We start from the raw sequence: 17,458 nt of genomic DNA, 5'->3' as shown, positions 1-17,458 counted from the left end.
TTTTCTTTTCTAGCCTGTTAATGTGGTGAATTATATTGATTTTCAAATACCGAACCAGCCTTGCATCCTGGAAATATTGAACCAGCCTTGCATCCTGGTATAAATCCCACTTGGCCATGGTGTATCATTCTTTTTACATATGTCGAATTCTTTTTGCTAATTGTTAAGTATTTTTGCAAGTATGTTCAAGAGGGATACTGGTCTCTAGTTTTCTTTTTTGGTATTTTTTCTGGTTTTGGTAGCAGGGTAATACTATCTTCATAAAATGAATTGGGACCTGTTCCCTCTTCCATTTTCTGGTACAGATTATGTACAGTGGAATTAATTCCTCTTTAAATGTGTGGTAGAATTTTCCAGTGAAACCATCTGGGCCTGGAGATTTTATTTTTGCAAGTTTTGAATTAGGAATTCTGTTTTCTTAATAGTGATATAGCTATTCAGCTTATTTATTTCATACTAGAAGAGTTGTGGCAGTTTGTACTTTTTGAAGAATTGGTCCATTTTATCTAAGCTGTCAAACTGATGCCCATATAATTGTTCATAATATATCTTTTTTCTGATCCTTTTGATGTCTGCAGAGTCTGTGGTGATAACCTGTTTAATTCCTGATACCGGTAAATTTGTTTTCTCTCTCTTTTTCTTTATCAGGCTTGTCAGTTTTATTTTTAGAGAACCAGGTCGTTTGTTCCATTGATCCAGCTCTGTTTATCTGCTTTCAGTTTCATTGATTTCTGCTCTTTATTGTTTCCTTTTTTCTCTTTGCTTTGAATTTATTTTACTTTTTTTCTATGTTCTCGATGTGGAAGCTTAGATTTAAGACTTAGATTTAAGTCTTAGATTTAAGATTTTCTTCTTCCTAATTATGCATTTTGTTGTTGTTAGGTGTCGTCTAGTTGCATTTCATAGCAACCCTCTGTACAATGGAACGAAACACTGCCCGGGCCTGTGCCATCTTCGTAATTGTTGTTATGCTTGAGCCCATTGCTGCAGCCACTGTGTCGATCCATCTCATTGAGGGTCGTCCTCTTTTTCACTGACCCTTATTTTACTAAGCATGATATCCTTCTCTAGGGACTGATCCCTCCTGATAATGTGTCCAAAGTATGTGAGTCGAAGCCTTGCCATCTCCCCTCTAAGGAGCACTCTGGTTGTACTTCTTCCAAGACGGATTTGTTCATTCTTTTAACAGTCCATGGTATATTCAGTATTCTTCACCAATATATAATTCAAAGGCATCAATTCTTCAGTTTTCTTATTCGTTGTTCAGCTTTCCCATGCATATAAGGTGATTGAAAACACCATGGCTTCGTTCAGGCATACGTTAGTCCTTAAAGTGACATCTTTGCTTTTTAACACATTAAAGGGGTCTTTTGCAGCAGATTTGCTGAATGCAATGCGTCGTTTGATTTCTTGACTGCTGCTTCCATGGGCATCGATTGCGGATCCAAGTAAAAGAAATCTTTGACAACTTCAATCCTTTCTCTGTTTATCATGATGTTGCTCATTGGTCCAGTTGTGAGGATTTTTGTTTTCTTTATGTTGAGGTGTAATCCATACTGAAAGATGTGATCTTTGATCTTTGTTAGTAAGTGCTTCAAGTTCTCTTCACTTTCAGCAAGCAAGGCTGGGCATATAGCAGGTTGTCAGTGAGTCTTCCTCCAGTCCTGATGCCACATTCTCCTTCATATAGTCCAGCTTCTCGGGTTATTTGCTTAGGATACAGATGGAATAAGTATGGTGAAAGGATACGACGCAGATGCACATCTTTCTTGACTTTAAACCATGCAGCATACCCTTATTCTGTTCAAATAACTCCTTTCTAGTCTAAGCACAATTAAAATTAAGTGTTCCCACATTTCACTAAAGAAGATATTCAGGCAGCCAACAGATACATGAGAAAATGCTCTCGATCATTAGCCATTAGAGAAATGCAAATTAAAACTACGATGAGATTTCATCTCACACCAGCAAGGCTGGCATTAATCCAAAAAACACAAAATAATAAATGTTGGAGAGGCCGCGGAGAGATTGGAACTCTCATACGCTGCTGGTGGGAATGTAAAATGGTACAACCACTTTGGAAATCTATCTGGCGTTATCTTAAACAGTTAGAAATAGAACTACCATACAACCCAGAAATCCCACTCCTGGGAATATACCCTAGAGATACAAGAGCCTTCATACAAACAGATATATGCACACCCATGTTTATTGCAGCTCTGTTTACAATAGCAAAAAGTTGGAAGCAACCAAGGTGTCCATCAACGGATGAATGGTTAAATAAATTGTGGTATATTCACACAATGGAATACTACGCATCGATAAAGAACAGTGACGGATCTCTGAAACATTTCATAACATGGAGGAACCTGGAAGGCATTATGCTGAGCGAAATTAGAGGCAAAAGGACAAATATTGTATAAGACCGCTATTATAAAATCTTGAGAAATAGTAAACCTGAGAAGAACACATACTTTTGTGGTTAAGTGGGGGGAGGGAGGGAGGGTGGGAGAGGGTTTTTTAATGATTAATCAGTAGATAAGAACTGCTTTAGGTGAAGGGAAAGACAACACTCAATACATGGAAGGTCAGCTCAATTGGACTGGACCAAAAGCAAAGAAGTTTCCGGGATAAAATGAATGCTTCAAAGGTCAGCGGAGCAAGCGCGGGGGTCTGGGGAACATGGTTTTCGGGGACTTCTAAGTCAATTGGCAAAATAATTCTATTATGAAATCATTCTGCATCCCACTTTGAAATGTGGCGTCTGGGGTCTTAAATGCTAACAAGTGGCCATCTAAGATGCATCAATTGGTCTCAGCCCACCTGGAGCAAAGGAAAATGAAGAACACCGAGGCCACACGACAACTAAGAGCCCAAGAGACAGAAGGGGCCACATGAACCAGAGACCTACATCATCCTGAGACCAGAAGAACTAGTTGGTGCCCGGCCACAATCGATGACTGCCCTGACAGGGAGCACAGCAGAGGACCCCTGAGGGAGCAGGAGATCAGTGGGATACAGACCCCAAATTCTCATAAAAAGACCAAACTTAATGGTCTGACTGAGACTAGAGGAATCCCGGCGGCCATGCTCCCCAGACCTTCTGTTGGCACAGGACAGGAACCATCCCCGAAGACAACTCATCAGACATGAAAGGGACTGGTCAGCGGGTGGGAGAGAGACGCTGATGAAGAGTGAGCTAATTATATCAGGTGGACACTTGAGATTGTGTTGGCAACTCTTGTCTGGAGGGGGGATGGGAGGATAGAGAGAGAGGGAAGCTGGCAAAATTGTCAAGAAAGGAGAGACTGAAAGGGCTGACTCAAGAGGGGGAGAGCAAGTGGGAGTAGGGAGTGAGATGTATGTAAACTTATATGTGACAGACTGACTGGATTTGTAAACGTTCACTTGAAGCTCAATAAAGGTTATAAAAAAAAAAAATTAAGTGTTCTGAAACTCCCATTCTTTGCAAGATTATCCTTAATTCATTATGATCCACACAGTCGAATGCCTTTGCATAGTCAATAAAACACAGGTAAACATCTTTCTAGTATTCTCTGCTTTCAGCTACGATCTGACATCAGCAGTGATATTCCTTGTTCCACATCCTCTTCTGAATCCAGCTTGAATTTCTGCCAGTTCCCGGTCAGTTGCATGTACTACTGCAGCCACTTTTGAATGATCTTCAGAAAAATTTTACTTGTGTGTGATATTAATGATACTGTTCAATAATTTCCACATTCTGTCAGATCACCTTTCTTTGGAATGGGTGCATGGATCTCTTCCAGTGGGTTGGCCAGGTTAACTGTCTTCCAAATTTCTTGGCACAGACGAGTGAGTACTTCAGCGCTGTATCTGTTTGTTGAAACATCTCAGTTGGTATTCCATCAATTCCTGAAGACTTGTTTTCATCAGTGCCTTCAGTGCAGCTTGGACCTCTTCCTTCAGTACCATCGGTTTTTGATCATATGCTACCTCCTCAAATGGTTGAACGTCAACCAATTCATTTTGATGCGGTGACTCTGTGTATTCCATCTTCTTCTGATGCTTCCTCCATCATTTAATATTATCCCCGTAGAATCCTTCAATATTGCAGCTCTAGGCTTGAATTTTTTCTTTGGTTTTTTCAGCTTGAGAAATGCTGCGCTCTTCCTTTTTGGTTTTCTAACTCCAGATCTTTGCACATTCCACTATAATACTTTGTCTTCTTGAACCACCATTTGAAATCTTCCATTCAGCTCATTTACTTCATCATTTTTTCCACTCACTTTAGCTACTCTGTGTTCAAGAGCAAGTTTCTGTCTTTTCTGACATCCATTTTGGTCTTTATTTCTTGCCTTTTTAATGACTTCTCGCTTTCTTCATGTGTATGTCTTTGATGTCATTCCACAACTCGTCTGGTTTTCTGTCATTAGTGTTCAGTGCATCAAATCTATTCTTGAAATGGTCTCTAAATTCAGGTGGAATATACCCAAGGTCATATTTTGGCTGTCGCAGACTTATTCTAATTTTCTTCAACTTCAACTTGAACTTGTATGTGAGCAATTGTCTGTTCCATAGTCACCCCTGGCCTTGTTCTCACTGATGATATTGAGCTTTTCCATCTTCTCTTTCTACAGAGGTAGTCAGTTTGATTCCTGTGTATTCCATTCTGGCATGGTCCAAGTGTATAGTCACTGTTTATGCTGGTGAAAAAAGGCATTTACAATGAAGAAGTCACTGGTCTTGCATTCTGTCATGTGATCTCCGGTGTTGTTTCTATCACCAAGGCCGTATTTTCCAACCACCAATCCCTCTTTGTTTCTAACTTTCACATTCCAATCGCCAGTAATTACATGTATCTTGTTTGCACGTTTGATCAATTTCAGACTGCCAAAGTTGGTAAAATTCTTCAATTTCTTCATCTTTGGCCTTAGTGGTTGGTGCATATAATAGTATATTAACTGGTCTTCCTTGTAAGTGTATAGATACTATCCTATCACTGACAGCACTGCACTTTTTGACGATGAATGCGATGCCATTCCTCTTCAAGTTGTCATTCCCAGCAAACTAGACCATTTGATTGTCTGATTCAGAATGGCCAATACCAGTCCATTTCAGCTCACCAATGCCTAGGATATTCATGTTTATGCATTCCATATTCATGTTTATGCATTCCATTTCATTTTTGACAACTTCCAGTTTTCCTAGATTCATACTTAGTATGCTCTGTGTTCCAATTATTAATGGATGTTTGCAGCTGTTTCTTCTCATTTTGAGCTATGCCACATCAGCAAATGAACGTCCCGAAAGCTTGACTTTATCCACATCTTTAAGGTTGACTCTACTTTGAGGAAGCAGTTCTTCCCCAGTCATATTTACAGTGTCTTCCAATCTGAGGGGCTTATTTTCCAGCACTATATCAGACACTGTTCTACCACATGTCTGTCAGTTTGTTGTAGTGTGGTGGCTTTTGTGTTGCTGTGATACTGGAAGCTTTGCCCCTGGTATTTCATACACTAGGAGGGTCACCCTTGATGGACAGGTTTTAGCGGAACTTACGGACTAGGAAGAAGGATCTGGCAGTCTACTTCTGAACATATTGGCCAGTGAAAACTTTATGAATTATGCACTTAGTGCTACACATTTACCTCTCAGCACTGTTCAGCTTTGCCCCACGAATTTTGATATGTTGTATTTTCATTTTCATTCAACTCAACGTATTCTTTTGTTGCTTGAGACTTCTTTTATTATTGAGACTTCTATGACCCCGAATTGTTTTGCAGTGCATTGTTTAATTTCTAAATGTTTGGAGATTTTCCTATTATCTTCCTGTTTTTGATTTCTAGTTTGATCCTATTATGCAAAGAGGACACACTCTGTATGATTTCAGTTATTTTAAATTTGTTGAGGTTTATTTTATTGCCCAGGTTATGGTCTATCTTGGTATATGTTTCATGGACCACTTGAGAAGAGTGCGTATTCTGCTGTTGTTGGGTTGAATGTGTGTTCTGTAAATGTCGATTAGACCTGTGGTTGATAGCGTTGTTGAGTTATTCTATAGCTAATAATTTTTCTGTCTAGTTTTAGCAGTTATTGAGAGGAAGATGTTGAAGTCTCCAAGTATAACTGTGGCTTTTTTTCCCTTTCAGTTCTACCAGTTTTTACTTCACATATTTACAATTCTGCTATTTAGTATAAACACATCTAGGATTGGAGCCCTGGTAGTGCAGTGTTTAAGAGCTCAGTTGCTAACCAGAAGTTCAGCAGTTCAAATCCACCAGCTACTCCTTGGAAACCTTGTGTTTGGGCAGTTCTACTTTGTTCTACTATAAGTTGGAATGGACTCGACAGCAACAGATTATATCTTTTTGGTAGTTTCACGTGTTTATCATTATGTAATATCTGTATCTTTTTCTGGTAATTTTCTTTACTCTGCAGTCTACTTTATCTGATACTAGTAGAGCCACTCTTGCTTTCTTTGTATTCTCTGCATGATATATCTTTTTTCATCCTTTTACTTTCAACCTCCTTATATTTGAAGTGAGTTTCTTGTAGACAACGTAGAGTTGGGTCATGTTTTTTAAATCCACTGTGCCAAATCTCTTTTAATTGGTATTTATAGACTATTTACATTTAATGTAATTATTGATATATGTTAGATATTGTCTCCCATTTTATTTTTTGTTTCCTGTTCTGTTTTCCATCTCTGTTTTATTTTTCCTGCCTTCCTATGGATTACTTGAACATTCTTCAGAATTCCATTTTGACTTATCTAAAAGGTTGGCAGTTCAAACTCACTCAGAGTCATCTTGGAATACAGGTCTAGCAGTCTGCTTCCGAAAGGTCACAGCCTTGAAAACCTTAAGGAGCAGTTTTACTCAGCACACATAGGGTCGCCATGATTCAGAATTGACTCAGTGGCAACTAACAATGGTGTTTTTGAGTGTATCTCCTTGTACAGCTTTTGTAGTGTTTGCTCTAAGTATTACATTGTGTATACATAACTTAATCACAGCCTTTCAGTGCCATCGTTTTACCAGTTCTAATTAAATATGTAAACCTTATCTCCCTTTACATCACTTGACTTTCTCCATTTATAATTTTTTTTTTTTTACATATTTTCTCTACATACATTTTGTCCATAAGAGTGTTATAATTTTTGCTCCAGCTCTCAAATATAGTTTTGAAAATGCAAGAGGAGAGAGAAAGCCTATTGTATTTGCCCATATTTTTCTATACCCTGTTCTTCCTTTCTGGTGTTCAAGGTCCTTTTAGTATTTCCTTTTTTGTTTCAGGAACTTCCTTTACCCATTTTTTTTGGGTTAGGTCTGCTGGCCACAAATTCTGTTGGTTTCTTTCATATGAAAATGTCTTTGTTTCTGCTTAATTCTTAAAGGATATTTTTGCTGGTGCATGATTCTGGGTTGACAGTTCTTTCAGCATTTGAAGAATATGACACTTCCTTCTGGTCTCCATGGTTTATGATGAGAAATCCACTGTCATTAGAATTGTTTTTTCCCTGTAGGTAAGGAAGTGTTTCTCTCGCTGATTTCAAGATTTTTTTGTCTTCAGTTTTCAGAAGTTTGACTCTTAGGTGTCTTAGTATGGATTTGTTTGGGTTTATCATGGTTGAGGCTCACTTAGCTTCTTTAAGAAATTTGTAGGTTTATGTCCTTTGCCAAATTCGAGGATGTTTTTAGGCATTATTTCTTAGAGTGCATTTGGCCTCATTCACTTTCTCACTCCCTTCCAGTACTCTGATACATGCTGATGTTAGATCTTTCTTTATACTCCCACAGGTGCTTCTGATCTGTTCCATTTTTGTTTTCAGTCTATTTATGTAATTCAGATTGGGTAATTTTTTTTTTTTTCTGTCTTCCATTTCACTGATTCTTCCCATTGTCCTACCCATTTTGCTGTTGAATCCATCTATTGAGTTTTTTATTTTGGTTATTATATTTTTTTTTAGCTCTAAAATTTCCATTTGATTCTTCTTTTCATTTCTTTGCCGAAAGACTTTGTTTTTTGCATTTATTTCAGGTGTGTTTGTAATTGTTCACTGAAACAGTTTTATGATGCCTAATTTAAAATTTTTGTCAGGTAATTCTAAATACTGTCATCTCACTTTTAACATCTATTTTATTTTTCATTCAGTTTGAGATCTTCCTGGTTCTCTGTATGACAAGTTATTTTTTATTAAAACCTGGACATTTGGGGATTATGTACTGAGACTCAGGATCTTAAACAAACCTTCTCTTTTAAAGGTGCCTGTCTCTGATATCACTCTGGCATTTGGTGGGGGGTACCATTTTGTTATTGCTATGTGGGGGTAGATGTTGAGGTTTCACACTCAACCTCTGCTGACACCCAAGGGGCAAGGCTGCTTTGTTACTGCTAGATGGAGGTGGGAGTTCTAGTTCCCGACATGGTCTCTGTTGATATCACAGTGGGGTAGCCTTGTTATAACACTGAGCCTTCGTTAAAGTCCTGACTCTCATTTAGGCCTCTTCTGATACCAACCAGTGGAGAGGGGGAAGAGGACCCTGTTACTGCCAGGTGAGGGTAGAAGTCTAGGCTCTCTGTGCAGTCTCCACTGAGGCTGTGTGATGGGGGCTTATTACCAGCAAGTGAGTATGAAACTCCCAGTTTCTTAATTGGCCCTCTCTGACACTTCCTGGTGAGGATGTTCGGTCACATTGTTATAGCCTTACAAGGGCAGAAGAGTAAACTCCCCACTCAGCCTTCCCTGGCTTGGTGGGGCCACAGGTTTTTCTGGTGTTTGGCTGGAGTAGAGTGGTTATTGTCTAAAAATTTTCTTTCCTAGTCCTTTGGCTAGAGAGAGTAGGTTTTTGTTGGAGAGGTTTTGTCTGCACCCGTGGACTTCTTGGTTGCTGGCTTCTCCAACTCCGAGTCTGGGATATTATGCAGCAAAAAAGAAAACCCAGGGAATTCACCGCCATGTCTTTCCTCAGGCCCTAAAGTCCCTAGCAAGTAGGCCGCCTTTTATCCATCTTTCAGAGCCTTCTCATATTTGTTCCATACATGATGCTCAAGGTTTTTTGTGTTTGGTAGTAAGAATAGGGAAATGTACATCTACTCCATCTTAGAATTGTAAGTCTGAGATTCACATTTTTAAAAAATTTCTGGAGACAGCCATTCCCCAAGCATATGCTTGCTGTCTTAATAGTTAAAATGGTGGTTAGAAATTTTTCAGAGGAAAAGATGCTTTTCACAAAGCCTAATTTCAAGATAAGATTGAGGTAAGACATTCATAGCATTGTAGACACATCCGAATATTTATAAGGCTGTCAGGTGAAATGAAGCACTCATAGCTTGATCAGTATAATCTGCCTAATTTTACTGTACCTTTTACATCATTCACCACAAGAAGGAAGCCTCAGACTCTTTGGTCATCCCTCATCAACCAGATTCTCATCCACTGTGTCTCAGTGTCTCCTGATCTGACCTCTTTTGCAGCTGTCCCAACTCTCCAGACCTTTCCAAAGTACTTTTTGGAACTGATGGTCCTCTTTCCTGAACTTCACTGTTTTTCCTCCTAACTGAAACGTTTATTCCCACCAAAAGCAAAACCCTGGTCTCAAGGCTCCCAACCATGGTGAAAAACTAGGACTGAAAATGGCTTTCTGCAGTTGGGACTAGAAGGAACAGGTTCAGGTTCCACCGCTAGGCAGTGGCTAGAGAGATTAGGCATGGAGCCTGTGTTATTCTGAGACTCCAGGAAGACAGTGAAACCACTTGGGTTGAGACTTGTTTGGCAAGGCAGACAAAGGTGGAACTGTAGAGAATGGAGTTGAGAAGACATTTCTGTAGTCACCTGTAGAAAAGATGGGTTATGTAAAATAAAAATTGTGAAAATTATAAGAATACAGTAGTACTTGGTATATCAGTCCTTTTAATTTTAGCATTTCTCAAGATTTTTTTATTCTGGTTCTAATAATAAATAGTTCAGGTTTTAATATGCATTTTCCTGATGATTAATGATGAGCATATTTTCATTTTCTTATTCGCTATTCATATATCTTTTGTGAAGTAAGTGTTCAGATCTTTTGCCTCTTTCTGTATTAGCTTAAGAATTCTGTGCATATTCTGAATAAAATCTTTCATCAGCAAATACATGTTTTGTAAATGTTTCCTTCTAATCTGTGGCTTGCCTTTTCATTTTCTTAATGGTTGCTTCAATTGTTAATTTTGATGAGGTTCAGTTTACAACTGGTTTTGTTGTTGTTAGTACCTTTGATACCTGTTTAAAAAAATCTTTGCCTAACACAAGACCATGAAAATTTTATTCTGTTTTCTTCTAGAAGTTTTACAGTTTTAGATTTTATATTAGGTAGATAGACATTAGGTCTGTGATCCATTTTGAGTTCATTTGTATGTGCGTGTGTGGTGTGATGTAAGGATCAAAGTTTAGTTTTTTTCTATATGACTATCCAGCTGTTCCGGAATCATCTGTGGAGAAGACAGTCCTTTCCAAGTACCTTGGCCCTTGCATTGAAAATCAGTTTGACCATATATGTATAGATCTATTTTTGTCTGTTCTGTTCCAATAACGTATGTCTATTCTTAAAACACATCGACTTAATTACTAGTAGGTCTGTAGTAAGTTTAGAAGTCAGGTAGTGTACATCCTCCAACTTTGTGCTTTTTCAAATTTGTTTTGCCTATTCTGGGTCCTTTGCATTTCTATATAAATATTAAAATCAGCTTGTCAATACTTACCATTTTTATATTTAAAAATAACCCTGCTGGGGTTTGAATTAGGATGTTGTTGAATGTGTAGATAAATTCGGAGAGAATTAGTATCTTGGTATCGATTCATGCATCTTAACAATATTGATTTTTTTTCCCCAAATCCTGAACATAGCATCTCCATCTTCCTCTTCACCTCCTTCCCTCCCTCTCTCTTTCTCTCTCTTTAGGTCTTCTTTCATTTCTCTCAGCAGTGTTTTATAGTTTTAATATACAGATATAGAACATTTTGTTAAATTTATCCCTAAGCATTTCATATTTTTATGCTATTGTAAATGGCATTGTTTTTAAATGCCATTTTCTAGATGTGTTGCTAGTATACAGAAAACAATTGATTTTTTTATATTATCCTTGCATCCGGATATCTTGCTAAACTCAAACTTAATAGTTCTGACATTTCTTTAGATTTTCTTAGTATACAGTCATGTCAATGGCAAGTATAGGCAGTTTTAATTCTTCTTTTTCATGCCTTTTATTTCCTTTTCTTGGTTTATTGTACCAGTTAGGACTTCCAATGTAATGTTGAATAGAAGTGTTGAAAGCAGACTTCCTTGCCTCCTTCGCCATTTCAGGGTGAAAGCATTTAGTCTTTTACTATAACTATGACATTACCTTTAGGTTTTTTATAGATGCTCTTTATCATATTGAGGAATTTCCATTCTATTTTCAGCTTGCTGAGAGTTTTTTTTAATCATAAATGCATATTAAATTTGTCATATGGTTTTTCTGCATCTATTGAGATGATTAAATAGTTTTCTGGTTTTAGTCTCAACATATGGAATATTGATTGATTTTAGAATGTTAAACCAGTCTTGTATAGACCAACCTTGTATCCCATAATTTTTTTTTTTTTAATCTTCTTTTGGCTTAAAAAGTAATGCAAATTGTACATTTTCTTCTTTCATGTATCTAAATTGGTTTTAATTTAAAAGTGTTTTAACCTACCACATACTAGAACTAACATTCCAGAGAAATACACCATCCTTATCCTGTGAGTTCATATGCGTCTTGATATATCCCTAGATACTAACTTCCCTACTCAATAGAAAGTTTTTTAAAAACAGTTATTTCAGTTTCTAAAGTAGCGTAGTTATGCTACACTGTAGGTGAAATAGGACTTGGAGGTACAACCATTGGATACTTGGTACATGTTTACATGAATGTTTTTTAGGGATGAGGGGGATGTGTCTCAATTTCTAGTCAGCAGCTTGGTAGTCAGTCTTTTCCTCACCTCTGCCGTGTCCATATGTGGCCCCACTTAGTTGCTGCAGTGAGGCAGGATCCTACAGTGCCTTTTTTTCCTTTGGTATTGAAAGTTCCAAGCTGGCCTAGCTAAAACACTGTTGTCAAGGACAGTTGCAACCCCCTGAGTAAAGATGTGGTTATTTAGAGCTTACCACTTTTTTTTAATTACCCCAGAAATATCCTTTATTCCTTATATTTCTATAGAGTGAGGTTTTATGACTACAGATGCCCAATCATCAAGTGTGATACAAAGCAGTTGTTTTCTCTTACACCCGGTTTTCACTGAAAACATTTTTTTTCTTTACCATTCATTCTCCAGTACCTTCTCCAGGCAAATTCCGCTCCCCTGCAGCACCATCTCCTTTGGCTCTCCGGCAACCAGTGAAAGCATTTAGTAACCATGGCTCTGGCTCTCCTGGTAGCCAAGAAATAACACAGCTCACACAAACCACCTCCTCACCTGGACCTCCCATGGTTCAGAACACAGTCCCAGCAAATCCTCCCAGCAATATCAACAGCGCTACTCTAACCAGACCTGCAGGGACAACTGTAATGAGGAGTGGCTTGCCCAGACCCAGTGCCCCTTCTGCTGGGGGTATACCAGTGCCTCGCAGCAAACTTGCACAGCCTGTTCGCAGGTAAGTGGCAAATGTACGTGCTCTGTTTCAGCACTTTGAAAACATAGGAAAGTGAGTTAGACTGAAATTACCCTCATCTCACATTTGATTGTGAACATAAGAATCATAATGGCTTTCCACCAGAGTCTTAGTACAATTTGAATAAAACATTGCTATATATTTTTTTATTATTATTATAAGAAATATTCATTTGGGATATTAGGTATTATACCAGTTTGGTTGTAGTAGTTGTTCATTTTGTCAAGATAATAAAATCATGTTAGAACCTACAGTGAGATTTAAGATAAAAATTCTAGGTACCAAGTCCGTAATCTGTAAGGATGATTTTCAGACCCTTATACAATTCAGAATCATCTGTGGATTTTATATAAATGTAGAGGCCTAAGTTTTACACCCAGAATGTCTTAGTAGAGCCTGATGTGGGCCCCAGATTCTGTAGGTATGCTTTTTTAATCTCCACAAGTGATTCTGATAGCCATCAGATTGGGAACCACACATCTGTAATCTTTACCTACCTTTCAGGAATGTGATTACCACCATCGGTAAACTTAGGTGTCAACTATAATTAAACTTGGAATATTTATTTACATGAAAAAAAAAGTTGTCATTCCATAACTTTTAAATTGAATGACCCATACTTCTTTAATTCTAAGATAAATAGTTTATATTTCTGAATTCAGTAGTAGAGTACATCAGCCTTTTGCAACACACTATCCTGAATAATTTATACTTAGCTTATTTAATCTTTACAATAATATCATAAGGGTGGTGGTGTTAGTTGCCGCCAAGTCAGTTCCGACTCATGGTGACCCTATGTGTGCAGAGTAGAATTAATTGCTCTGTAGGGTTTTCTAAGCTGTGACCCTTTGGAAGCAGATTGCCAGGCAGTCCTGTCTTCTCAGGTGCCTGTGGGTGAGTTCCAACTACCAACGTTTTGGCTAATAGTTGAGCACTTAACCTTTTACACCGCCAGGGACTCCTATTACAAGAGTGGGTACTGTTCTTATTCCTATTTTACAGAGGAGGGTACTGAAATTTGTTGAGGTCAAATAATTTGCCTTAGGTCACATCATAATAAGACCTTCAATTCCAAGTATGTCTGACTTCCAAGTCCTCTTAACCACCCATAATGCCTCCCCACTGATGGTAATGTCTCCCCACTGATGGTATACTAGGCCTCTAATATCACATTCATCATTCTGCCCCCTCAAAAAAAAAAATAATGTAAGGTTGGTTATCCATGTGGTTGAAAAGGTAAGATGATCCTTTCTTTTAATTTAGTAGCTGTGTTAACAAAAAGGTTAGGGAATTCACCTGGTACCCAGTAAAACTTGAAAGTTGTGAAAATGCTGCATGTGGGAAGGTTGTAGTACTAGCTGTTTGGAACTTTGGTCTTAATAGCCCCTGAAATAGCCTTCATGGAATCACGATGCCATCTACAAAGTAATTAATATACATGGGAGATCTTATGGTAATGTTTCATAAAACCTTGCAAATCACACTATAAAATTGCTTTTTTCAGATCCTTGCCAGCTCCTAAAACCTATGGTAGCATGAAAGATGACAGTTGGAAAGATGGCTGTTATTGACCAGCAAAGACAAGAATGCAGAGGTCCACAGCTTCATGGACAGCCCTTCACCAGGCTAAAGAACAACTTTTATATGCAGACTGTTCAGATAAGACTCTTGGGGTTTATAAAATCCCAGCCCTCTCTGTCTTAATTAGCACAAACTGACAGAGATGATCAAGCAGCACTTTAATGACATTTAACATCAGATATGTTTGGTAATCATACAATCACTCTCCGTGGAATCATTTTTAGTTTTGTTTAATAGAAACCAAGTTGTTTTTTTAATATTTGACAGAGGCCAATATCTGGGCAAAAACCTAATGGATGCCAAAGAGAAATGCCCATTTGTAAATGAGAGAGTACCTTTGTGCACAAGAAAATGGTGAATTCAGGCTGTCCAAAACCTCATGGTCAACCTAATTTACTGTATAAATAGTACCAATAAATACTTGTGTCAATAAGAACTGATACTCTGACTAATTATCTAAAGTGTTTCATTAGTATTTCTCTAGCACTCCAGGAAACTAGATTGAAAGAAGAATAGGACTAGGGATTTGAAGCATGATATCTAAATTTAGGAGAATTCTAGAAATCATTTTTTGGAGATTCATTAGAAAATGGTATAATAGAAATGTCATTTTGTTTAATCTTAAGTTTTGGATGTAGCTAACACATTAGCACTACGAACAACAACAAATAGCATCACAGCGTGCATCCATCATGTTGCATTGACATATCGGACTTTTATGTTTGTTTTGATTGCCAAAAGGGCTTAATATCAGTTGTACAATCTTTCTAAACTTTATAATTCCTGGCTCAGGAAAGATGGCCTTTGCTATTGAAGCCAACTTTTTCACATGCTGTTATCTATTACAGAACTAAGAAATCTTGTTTTTATTAGCAGGCTTCCAGGATGGGAAAGAGCAAGTAGTATGTCTTTATTCTTGATACAGCAACACCCCAGTGTTCACAACCTGGAACAAAAGCATACAGTGAGAGAGAGAGGGAAAAAAATCTATGCACTTAACCTACAAAATCTCTGGTGACGACGGTTGTATTGTTGATATTAAATGACACAACGGTCTTTTGAGTGGTAGAATAGAGCCTGCTGAATCCTACTTAAGTTGATCCACTTTAAACCGTAACTGTATAAAACATGTTTTAAAAATACTGTCCCTTTTGACTTTGATTTTGCCTTACACATCAATTTTTACATTTTTGGCAACAAATGAAACCTATTACATATGACTATAACTGTTAAATACCTGCTCTCTAATAGCTCTTATATATACCGTTGAAATCACTTATTTTGGTTTTATCAGACTTATTACCAGACTAAACTTCTTCTGCAACAGGCTTCTCATTTTTAATAGTGAGGCCTGTTTTAAATGTTTAACTTGAACAGCTCTAAAATATTGGAAATTGGGTCACCTAAAAGATTTTAGAGATTTGAACATAGCTCATTTCCTGTTAATCAAAAACATGCTGTAAGTTGGCAAAAGAAAGTGAGAGAGGAATGGAGGCTTGATATTCAGGAAAGCATTGAGGTTCATAGGCTGAGGTAATGATAAAACATATAGCCAAGACCCCCGTTCTGCCATGACTGACACCATGGAAATACTTATTAGCTTGACTAGTAGGGAGGCATTCAGTTAGCACAAGCAGCTGGAGATTTAAACTGCCAGTACTAATGTATTTTCATGTATAATGCAAGGAAGAAATTGAGGGTGATGGGGTGGGTCAGGAAAGATGGTACCAGAATTCCACATGATGATGAACTAAAAAGTGTTGCATTTCAGAGGAAGATCAAGAAAGCATCTGCTTTGGGTGGGGAGGGTATCTCATGTAAATCTAAGTAAGTGAAAGAAAGAACTAGCCACTGTCTATTTTGAAAACCACAGATACACAAAATAGGTCTCAGTTTTCAGTGCAACACTGCAAAAAAAAAAAAAAAATGCTGCAACCTAATACTATTACGAAACATCCAGTAGATTTTTTAAGTTTAATCAGTTTTAAAAGGAGTATTCAGGTTATTGAACTTTGTTTTTAAATGGCTGCATCAGAAAAAAAAAAAAAATTTTTTTTTTAACTAAAATATTTCACCACTTGTTAAAAATTTATTTTGGACCTGAGTTTGGTAAAGTATTATTTTACCTGCGCTGTTGTACTACCACAGACTATTGGCTTTCAGTTTCCTAAAGAGAAAAATTGCCTTTTTACTAGGAAGCCTTTGTATATTGCCAATTTTTCTGTTTGGGGAAATCTAAGGATTACTGTGGTTAGTCTTACAGAAGAAATGTGGATTTGATAAACTAGTGCCTATGATTTTAACTTATGTTTGATATATAGTAGTAAGGGTTTTATGAATGTGGATTATTTTTTGTGCCAACAGCCCAGAATTGTCACTTATATGTAAGCAGAAAGCTGTGAGCTCTGCTTCCAAAGTTATTTAATTTTCTCAGTGTTTGAATGTTATTTTTTGTAAGTGTGTTAATAAAAGTGTAAAGAATTGGAAAAATATAAATATTCTTAACTCAAGCTTTTGCTGGATCATTTTTCTACAAAACTTGTTTGTATAATACAAAACACTCTCTGAAGAGTTGACTTTTTTCAGTTTTCATACCCTGGAAATCACATTTTGTATAACTGGGGACCATTCATAATTGTCAGATACTTTTTAAATTATCTCAATACATCATTTTTATTAAAAAAAAAAAAAATTTTTTTTTGAAAGAAAATTAGATACCTATGTGGCCCCAGATATGTGTATAACTCTAGAATGATCTAGACTATGTATGTTTAAATTAACTTTTTATTGAATGTACAGGTGTCCATTTTTGACATTACGCATGGTCCTTTTAGATCACATAAAGCTTGATTTGCAAACATTTCTACAGCCGAACTTGTATATGTGGTTTGCCTCCTTAATAAACAGCCTGACCATAATGTTTATTATTAAATTTATATTTGTTTTTCTAAGTGTTTTATTAATTTCTGGACGGGAAGATTATTTTTACCCCTCCCCCCAGTTGGTTTTATATGTGTCTTAGTTGATTTTTTCAGCATCCAGACTAAGTCATATTTCCCTTTCAGATTTAGTCTTTGTGGGATTGGACTGTATCATATATTCTGTCTGTCCTAGTTGTTTCAAATGTGAAATAGTTGGAGTAAATGTATAGTTTACTCCAAACTGGTTTGTTCCTGCAATTTTTCCCCTGCTATAAATTGATACCTAGTTAGAAAAAGTTAGCA

General features: G+C 37.2%; 1 protein-coding gene across 3 annotated transcripts in view; it reads left to right on the top strand.

Moving 5' to 3' along the window:
• SLAIN2 (SLAIN motif family member 2) overlaps positions 1-17,161 on the top strand; it is a 100,427-nt gene extending 83,266 nt beyond the window's left edge. For all 3 annotated transcript variants that reach the window (XM_049886287.1, XM_049886286.1, XM_049886288.1), the window contains 2 exons: positions 12,317-12,635; positions 14,158-17,161. In XM_049886287.1, coding sequence (XP_049742244.1) covers positions 12,317-12,635; positions 14,158-14,224 — 386 coding nt within the window. In that variant the 3' untranslated portion in view covers positions 14,225-17,161. The remainder of the gene's footprint in view (positions 1-12,316; positions 12,636-14,157) is intronic.
• The last annotated feature ends 297 nt before the right edge of the window (positions 17,162-17,458 follow it).

This window comes from Elephas maximus, chromosome 5 (assembly GCF_024166365.1).
Source record: "Elephas maximus indicus isolate mEleMax1 chromosome 5, mEleMax1 primary haplotype, whole genome shotgun sequence".
NCBI classification, from domain to species: Eukaryota; Metazoa; Chordata; class Mammalia; order Proboscidea; family Elephantidae; genus Elephas; species Elephas maximus.
Note: the sequence above shows the minus strand (reverse complement) of the source record. Positions and strands in the feature narration are given on the sequence as shown.